The sequence below is a fragment of the Mesitornis unicolor genome, unplaced genomic scaffold, assembly GCF_000695765.1.
Source record: "Mesitornis unicolor isolate BGI_N332 unplaced genomic scaffold, ASM69576v1 scaffold14534, whole genome shotgun sequence".
Classification (NCBI taxonomy): domain Eukaryota; kingdom Metazoa; phylum Chordata; class Aves; order Mesitornithiformes; family Mesitornithidae; genus Mesitornis; species Mesitornis unicolor.
Window position 1 is genome coordinate 713 of NW_010178145.1, and position 9,053 is coordinate 9,765.

Below are 9,053 nucleotides of genomic sequence, written 5' to 3' on the forward strand. Positions count from 1 at the left end.
CCTGCTGAAAAGGTCAAAAATCACCGTTTTGTGCTGCTGTCAGTTGTCTGTAAAAATACTTGTGCTTGTGGGATGTGACATCATTACGCTGAGAGTTCCACATAAGCAGATAATGCATCTGTAATATGTCTGAGAATTGGGATTGTAGCCAAACAAGAGGATTTAAGTGACAGGCTCAAAACAATGGGAGAGCTGTGTGGTATAGACAGCCCTTAGGAAGGCTAAGCCTGGGGGAGAATCTTCATCTTGCTTTGAAACCTGCCTTTGTGTATGAAACTGGAGAAATGCTTTGAGAATTGTGTGAGGTTATCCTGCAGATGTCTGTTAATAGCATTGGCACAAAGTTTTAATCCACCACTGCAACTTTAAGGCCAAACAGCTTATTTCTCACATTGCTGCTTGGCATTTGTTCTTAATTGAAGCACTGCTTCAGAGGATGATAATATGTGCAATGCTCAAGCTGTAACAGCAAATAAAGAGTTTCCAAATGCCAGCACCACCATAATCTTCATTTCATTGCACCTTACATTTAGTTTAAGTATTATTCACAAAAAAATGCCACAGGTAAGAAAGTAATCTAGATGGATATATGCAGCTTAAATTAAAGCTCTCATTTAAGGCATGGCTGTCCTAATTTTCCTGCAGGGTGTCTGAATTCAGTTGCCACATCTCTGGGTGCTGCCAGGTCTTTGATACGCTGGAGGGCTACGAGCACCACTACAATGCACTGCATAGCAACGTCTGCTCCTTCTGTAAGCGCTCCTTTCCGTCGGGACACCTCTTGGATATTCACATCTTGGAGTGGCATGACTCGCTCTTCCAAATCATGGCCGAGAAGCAAAACATGGTGAGCCACCGTGACTGACCCTGCAGTGAGGGCACTCCTGTCTCCAGCTGACACCACTTGCCTTTTACAATGAATGTCTTTTTGGGTTTTTTTCCCTGCCTTTCAGTACAAGTGTCTGGTCGAAGGCTGTGTGGAGAAGTTCAAGAGCAGCAAGGACAGAAAGGAGCACTTGGTCACTGTTCACCTTTATCCTGCTGACTTTCGGTTTGATAGACCAAAGAAAGTGAAAAGGTAACTGCAGAACTGCACTAGCACAACTGGTTTTCCCCTGTGGAGGTGACGTTGTGCTTCTCTGCTGTCGCACTCCCTTCCAGAGAAAGCAAGTTTATATCCTAAGAGGCTCAGAAATTACATTTTCTTGTGCTTCTAAGAACAGATAAACTTGTGAGTCTTTCTGTGGCAATGTTTAACTTCATGTTGAAGCGAGTCTTTATTTCTCTCCATGTGTGGCTCTGGACTCTGCCATCTCAGTGTAAACACAAAGCCCAGCATCCCTGCGTTGCTTCATGCATGTTTCCTGCTTTGCTCTCCAACTCTTCACAATATTCCTGTTCCCCAAAAGCAGAGGAAGGTTTGTAAGTTTGGTGAACAGCTTTCTCAGCTGACTGTTCATTTCAAGCACTGCTCTCACCACAGGATTTAATACAAGGACTGCGGGTGTTTAAAACCTTCATCAGAGACCCAGGTGATGGGATGGAGAGAAAATTTCTTGCCTGGCAGGGTGGCATGGCTCTGGGCTGGGTGCCCAAAGGGGCAGGGGACTGTCTGTGGAGTCTTCCAAGGCTTGGGTAGCCTGGTGTGACCCCTCAAGTGCAGCCCTCTGAGCCCATTGCACCAGTTACACTTTATGGACTGAAGAAAAGAACTTGAGGACAAAGCTGTGTGCTGTAAAGCAGCAACCCTGAGTATTTAAGTAGTAACTCCTACAAGCCCATCACGCAGCTCTGCAGTAGCCTTTTGGCTGCTTCTGGTGGTTTGCACAGCCAAATCTTTGTTCCTCCGTGCAGGAATTCACCCCAGTTGGACTTGACCTGTTTCATCATGAAATACCTTTCATTTCCTTTGCTCTGGGCTTATGTGGCAGCTACTGAGAAAGGCTTTAAAATTTTGTCTCTGCAGTGGCCCCAAGCACATGAGCTCTCCCATGAAGGAGGTTGCCAGTATGCCAATGGATGTGGGTGTGGAGAGATCGGAGCAATTTCAAGTAGACCCTATGGAAATAGGGTCCAGTGAGAACGTGGAGATCCCTCAGCCTGCAGCCAGCCCCAGCACCTCGGTGCCAGAGAAACGGCTCTACAAATCCAGGTCTGTGCTGTTGGTCTCCACAGGCAAAAATTTCTGGGGCTGGGAATTGTGTTTTGCAGTGCCTAGTGCAGGACGCTCGGGGTGTTTCTGTGTAGAAGATAAGAGGTGGGGTTTCCATGTATGTTTTAAAAGAGGAAAGTGTCAGTGTGCATATGTTGTGAAAGCCATGTCAACAAGTTTCTGTTAATCTCCCCACCTGTGATCTCTTCCTGGAATACTATAGAATGGTGTAGGTCTGAAGACAGGAACTCTGTCCCTAAAATACTCAAAGAGGTTCTGTTCTGGCTTTCTAACACTTTCCAATCCTAGCTGAGTCAGGGCTGAGCTGGTGCCTTTCACGGTAGCTGCCGGTGCTCCCATGGAATCACGGGCCAAGGCACAAATAAAGCAGGTGAACATCGTGCTCTGAATCTTAGGTTTTGCAAGGCCAGAGCAGCATTGCTGGTTTTGCTGTTTGGTTTTTTTAAAATAAAATCCTTAGAAGAAGTTGAGACTGAATTGCCTAATGCTGCTTGACTTTTGAAGTCCCCCTCATCGTGTGCTGTAAAACCTGTCAGAGATACAAGGTAGCCATCAAAAGGTCACCACCCCCCTCCCAGCACCCGGATAGGTGTAATTTTATTCATAATTTTAATCACCTCTCAGCATAATGGCTAAACAGGGTTTTGCCTGAACTATTCCAGTTAGCAAAGAGATTCTTGTGGTTTGAGTTTGCCGCATCTGACATAGGCTGGCAGTCTGGAGGCAGCTCGATGAGCCCACGGCTGTGCTGGAGCACGGAGCAGGAAACTCACTCCTGTCATCAGCTCCCTCTTGCTGTCCCTTGTAAAGCAGAAAGAAACTGACCCTTGAATTCACTGTGATGCTGCAGGTCAAAAGGAGAATTTGCTGCTTTTACTGCTGCTTCTGCTCTCCTGGTTCCTCAGCAAACCACTGCAACTGTCCCATAGCGTAATACATTTTGTAATACCTTGCACCTGGTTGTAGAAAGCATAAGTGATATGTGCAGAATAAATGGGAAAGCAGACTGGTATTTCACCCATTTTTTGAATTACACTTTGGTGATTTAGATGACCTGCTTCTCCAGCACCTTGCTCTTCCACCTTTGGGAGCTTGAAATGGCATAAAGCGTCCTGGTGATCCTGTGAGAGGCGAGCTGTTAACGTGTACTGAAGGGTGTCTCCCTTTCCAGGATCCCGTCCACTATTTGCTTTGGACAAGGGGCCACCCGAGGATTTAAAGGACCAAGGAAGAAAGTCTGAAGGTCAGTGCACCAGATCTGCAAAGGTGAGAAGGTGCTGGCTGCTGCTACTCACAAACAGCACTGTGGCCGAGCAGGGATATTTGTAGTTGTGTGTGAGCATCCTGCTCTGTATTGGGAAGGCAGAAAGGGAAAAAACGGGGATTGTGTGGCAGCAGTTTGGGATCCATTGACACTGGGAGGTGCTGCGCTACAGTCCCTTTGGGTCTGTGTACCATCACCTTTTGGCAGTGTTTCCGAGCTAACCCATGCCTATATTTATTTATCCTTCCTGAGACACAATGGTCTGTTTTCTGATCCCCTCTGAAATTAAACTACAAATAAATTAGCCTGCCTCTGTGCTGTGAGTTTTGTATCTTTGGGCAGCAGTGGCTTTCTTGATAGACAGTCACATCTTGCCTCAGCTTGCAAATGGCAGATGCTGTCCTGAAACTCCAGGCAACCGCAGGGATCACACAGGCTTTGCGAAAAACTTGCAAGGAGTCGCTGCCAAAGCTGCAGCAGGGATAACACGGAGCAGAGTACACTGTGTTCCCTCCTCCTGCATCAAGGCCTACATCCCCCAGCCTCTACACTTCCCTGCCAGCTTTGCTTGCACAGGGGAGAATCAAAATACAATCCAGAGCAATAGCGATGTAGATTACAACCGTTAATTGAATCATCCTAATTTTATTTTGTCATTTGCTCACAGTGTTTTCAAAGGCGCCCAGTGAGGACAGCCCTTGGGGCAGCACAGACATGGGGCGAGTTGAACTTCGTGCCAGCTGCTTGCAGAAAGAGTCTCAGACTGTAGCAGAGTGCTGCGATGGAGAAGTGAGAGGAAATCAGCTCTTGGTGCTGAGACTACACAGGATTATTTTTTCTGATTTTTTTTACCTTTTTGGGGGTAGAAATAGATTCAAAAAATTCCAAGACAAAATCTGCTGACTGTATCTGGAGCCACTGACAAAATGAAAAAAGAAAATGGAAAAAAGAAAGCATTGATGCCTAATTCTGACCGCCTCCATCTCACTGAAGTCAACTCTGCTCCCCGGCACTTGCTCTGAAACCCATGCAAAAGGTTTGCCCAGGCCAGGGAAAGCATTCTGGTGCCTTGCAGCTCACTTCCATGGAGAGATAAAATAAAGTGACTTACAACTAGGGGAATAAATAAAAGGAATTTTTACAAAATTGCTTTGTAGAGAATTTAAATGATGTTTTGAAGCCCAGGCAGTGTCAGATGTGAAAAATCAACCTCCCTCTGCTCCAAATACCTCTAAAATCAGGCTGAGATGGAGATTGTTTTTCCTCTCGTCTTTCTCTTCATGTTTCATCTGATCCTGCCAGGAGCAAAGATTGATTTGAAACACAGAGCCAGGCTCAGCGTGCTGCCACCAGGTCTCAAAAAATGACACTTATAAAATTGTCCATAAAGGAAAAAAAAATAAGAGGTTTCTGGAACGGCCTTGATCCAAGAAGCTTAGGATCTATAATTGCTTTTTTCCCTTCCCCCTCTCCAGGAAGAACAAAGGATAAAAAGGGCTTTGAAAAATCCTTGCAAATAGGAGCAGGGAATGATGCTTACAGAGACGTAGGAGATTTCCCTGTCAGTTTTAAAATGCTTCACTTTGTTTAAAACTCAGCCGGCTTGTCCAGCCTTAATCCGGCAGGCAAAGCCTCTGGCCAGGATCCCCACTGTTGTGGCTGCCACCTCGGTGCTCCTGCCCGTCTGCCGAGGGAGGTCTCTCAGCAATGACCAAAAATCGCTTACCAACACTGGAAGCCTGTAATGAGGCTTTTTTTCCACCCCACTGGAATAACTGGAAATTGGAGCCAGGCACCGTGTCGCTGGAGATGCCTGCAGGTACAACGATGGTACAGCAACCGCACAGCAGCAGCTGAATCTGCTCTCCCTTACATGTTTAGGTCCTAAGTTTTGACCTGGAAATTAATTCCTTCCTTTTTCCCAGACTCCATGTCTCTGGGTGTCTGCTCTTGCTATTAAAAAAAATAATAAAAATTGCAATTAGAGCCACAGGGCTTTTTGGGATTGAGATCAGGAACACATCCCCCACGCCTGCAGAGAATGTCTGCTGGCAAGACGACACAGACCTGCCCACCCCACGGTGCCCATTTTGGGGTTGCAAAGGTTTTTCAAGCTTTGCAATGCAACCAGGAGAACTTTCAGGTGCAGGAGTATGGTCTAATGCCACTGAGCTGCCAGGAAGCCATGGGAGAGGTTCGAGCAGCCTGGGGTATGGGAGCATCATAGAATCATTTGGTTGGAAAAGACCTTTAAGATCACTGAGTCCAAGCATAACCTGTCCACTACTAAACCACGTCTCTAAAAGTCCCAGAGAAGTCCCAAAGCTGGCAGAGGAGCAGGCAGTTGGGCTGGATGAGGCTCCTCTGCTTTTGCTGGGTTGATTGAAGCTGATGTTTGGCTGCGTCACTGCCTCGGACATGTTGTCATTTGCCTCTTCAACCCCTCGCCTGGACCCCCTCCTCCATCCCTCCTTGGGGGCTTTGGGGCAAGCTGATCTTGGAGAGGGCTCCAGCCCAGGCATTTTGCTGCAGCTGCTGCCCTGTCGTGGTTTGATTGCAGAGGGCGAATCTGGCTTTTCAGCTTCCAGTGAATTAGAAAAGCTTGAGCTCTTCTACAGGTCAGGGTTGGGTTGGACGGAGCTTTGAGGGTACTGGAACACTGTGTCCAGGTCTGGGCTCCCCAGTTTAAGAAGGACAAGGAACTACTGGAGAGAGTCCAAGTGTAGAGCCAGATATGAGCGGACTGGAGCATCTCCCATATGAGGAAAGGCTGAGAGAGCTGGGTCTGATTAGCCTGGAGAAGAGACTGAGGAGGAATCTCGTTAATGCTTATAAATATCTAAATGGTGGATGTCAGGAGGATGGGACCAGACTCTTCTCAGTTGAGCTCAGTGACAGGACAAGGAGCAGTGGTCACAAACTGGAACACAGGGCGTTCAACTTAAACATAAGGAAAAACTTCTTTACTGTGAAGGTGACAGAGCACTGGACCCGGCTGCCCAGAGAGGCTGTGGAGTCTCCTTCTCTGGAGATGTTCAAACTCACCTGACCGTGTTCCTGTGTGATCTCTGGGTGATCCTGCTCTAGCACAGGGGGTTGGACTGGATGATCTTCACAGGTCCCTTCCAACCCCTACCATCCTGTGATTCTCTGTCCCTGCCCATGGCAGTGGGGATGGACTGGATGATCTCAGAAGGTCCCTTCCAACCAAAAGCACTCTATGAACTAATGCTGCCTGGAGTCCACCTTCCTCCCTCCCAACATCCAGAGCTCTGAGGAGGCTTCCAGCTGCTCCCAGCTTCTGCTCCCTGCCTGCAGAGCACGTTCAGTCACAGCTCATGTGTTCAGAGATCAGAAACATGGCTGTTTCTTGTCACTTGTGGGCAGGAACGCACCCAGGTGCATGGGAGATGCACATCCCTGGGTGCATGGGGACTGCACATGCCCCAGTGCATGGCGATGCACATCTCTAGGTGCATGGGGGTGCATGGGATGTGTGGGACAGGTGACCTGGGAGTGGCTGCACCTGCCCGTGGGCAAAGTGCAGGACAAGGGCTGGGCAGCCCTGCAGAAGGCAGCCATGGAGAGGTACGTCCCTGCCTGGTCCCTGCGGGCAGCACCAGGGGGTATGGGGGGCAGGCAGTGTGGGCAGGGGTGGGCGCAGGCTGGAGCTGTTGGTGTAGGGTGTGGGCAGGTGCTGTGGGTGCCAGCAGATGCAGGCAGGAGCTGTGGGTGCAGGCTGGCACCAGGCAACACAGCTCCTCTTCCATCTCTCTGCCAGACCGGGGGCTGTGCGGCTCTGTACCATCACCATCCTGCTGGGTACTGCCCTTCTCCTGCCCGCACCTTGGGGCACCCAGGTGAGCCCTCCCCTCTGTCTTGTCCTTCCACTGCCCTGCATGATGAGGGGGCATTTGGAGACCCATGTATGATCCATGCCACCCACTCAGTGGACCCCTCTCTTCCTGCAGGCTGTGAGCAATGCCGGGCTCAGGGACCTGGATGCGGAGCAGGATTTGGCCAAGGAAATGTAAGAGGCGGCTGCGCTCCCCGCACCTTCAGACACCCAGATCTGGCTTGTAAAAACCAACAAACACCCCAAAATGTAAAGCATTTGGGGGAGGAATAAATTCCTCCTTGTTGCTTTGCATCCCCACAAAAATTAAGGGGCTCCCAGCTTCATCTACCCTCAAAATCACCCAAATGTGCAAGCATCGAGCCCCGGCTGGTGGTGGTGGGGAGCTGTGGGTGGTGCAGCACTCATACCCCAGACCCATCCAGCTGCTTGTGGGATAAGCAGCTAAATTAGTCTGTTTGCTCCCCGAGATCCTAACTGCACCCTCTTCGGGGTGGGGGTGTGTCTCCAGGGTCCCTGCACCCCACTGGGGTGGGATTTCCTGGCTTATTTTGCTGCCTTTTCTCAGCTTCCTGGGCATACGGGCTGTGGAGCCACCAGAGGAGGGCGAGATCACCGAAGAAGTGGAACCAGGTCTAAAGGTCTTCTCCAACAGCTCCTGGGCTCCATATGACCCACCCCAAGTCCAGGTGGGACCTGAGGAGGACCGTGACCACCTCCACCACCCCCAGGACGATGCCTGGGAGGCTGATGCCCATGGCCCACCACGGATGCTGTCCCTGGAGGTGCAGCGTGGCCCAGAGGAGGACCGTGACCATCTCCACCATGGCTGAGTGAGGGCTGGGAGGCACCTCTGGGGTTCCCTGAGGGGACTCCTCCCTTCCTCCCCACCCGTGATTACCCCCAATAAACCCACTCCCCTCTCCACATCCTGCTGGGCTTCTCATTGCTACCAGGAACCTCTAGGGCTCCCAAAACTGGGCTCACTCCAAGACCTCGGGTAGAGTGAGGGTGATAGGGGACAGGGGGGCTCAGGCCATCACCTCAGCCTCAGTTCAGGTCAGGTAGGGCTGAGGCTGAGCAAACTCAGTGCACCCAAGAAGGCACCGCAGGCCATCCCCTCCCCAGGGAACCCTCACCTATTGCTCCCCAAGGCTGCTTTTGCCAAGCCCAGCATGGGAGAGCAATGCGATGGAGTGTCTGGGGGGGTGTCTCAGTGAACCCCAATGTCTTACAGCTCCAGGGGGGACCCCACAGCAAGGATGCCCCATCTCCCACCAGCACCAAGAAAACCTTTTAATAGTGATGGGAAACATGGTGCCTGCTGCCAGTCGTCTCACCCCAGGGTTCCTGGCCCCTCTGTGTGGGGTGAGGCAGGGGGGCCGTGGGGACCTGCACGCCACTGGCCTCAGCTGTCGGTGAAGTTCGCCTTGCGCTTCTCCACGAACGCCGTCATCCCCTCCTTGCGGTCGCCCTGCTCAGAGCAGAGGGGTGAGGTTGGGGGGGCTGTGACAGCCCCACCATCCCCAGCCCCCCGCAAAGGGGTGACACCCCCCCCCCACACTCACAGTAGCAAAAGTGGCGTAAAAAAGCCGCTTCTCCGTCCTGTTCCCTTCTGTCAGCGTCGTCTCGAAGGCTAAAAGCAAGGGACAAGTTGAGGAGACCCCGCTGCCTGGTCCTGCAGGCCCCCTGGGGGGTTCCTGGTTGGTTCCCCAGCCCCTACCAGCGTTGACCGACTCCTTCGCCATGGCCGCAACCAG

The 9,053-nt window shown here is 50.9% G+C and overlaps 2 protein-coding genes across 2 annotated transcripts in view; one reads left to right on the plus strand and one right to left on the minus strand.

Moving 5' to 3' along the window:
* The window catches only part of ZNF511 (zinc finger protein 511), a gene marked incomplete at its 5' end in the record, with an annotated part of 3,793 nt that extends 379 nt beyond the window's left edge, over positions 1 to 3,414 (plus strand). Inside the window, 4 exons of the mRNA XM_010182354.1 lie at positions 646 to 847; positions 954 to 1,078; positions 1,967 to 2,152; positions 3,345 to 3,414. Coding sequence (XP_010180656.1) covers positions 646 to 847; positions 954 to 1,078; positions 1,967 to 2,152; positions 3,345 to 3,414 — 583 coding nt within the window. The remainder of the gene's footprint in view (positions 1 to 645; positions 848 to 953; positions 1,079 to 1,966; positions 2,153 to 3,344) is intronic.
* A 5,287-nt stretch (positions 3,415 to 8,701) lies between these two features.
* Positions 8,702 to 9,053, minus strand: part of ECHS1 (enoyl CoA hydratase, short chain, 1, mitochondrial) — a 1,159-nt gene continuing 807 nt past the window's right edge. Inside the window, 3 exon segments of the mRNA XM_010182353.1 lie at positions 8,702 to 8,767; positions 8,862 to 8,929; positions 9,017 to 9,053. The exon segment at positions 9,017 to 9,053 is cut by the window's right edge and continues 26 nt beyond it. Coding sequence (XP_010180655.1) covers positions 8,702 to 8,767; positions 8,862 to 8,929; positions 9,017 to 9,053 — 171 coding nt within the window.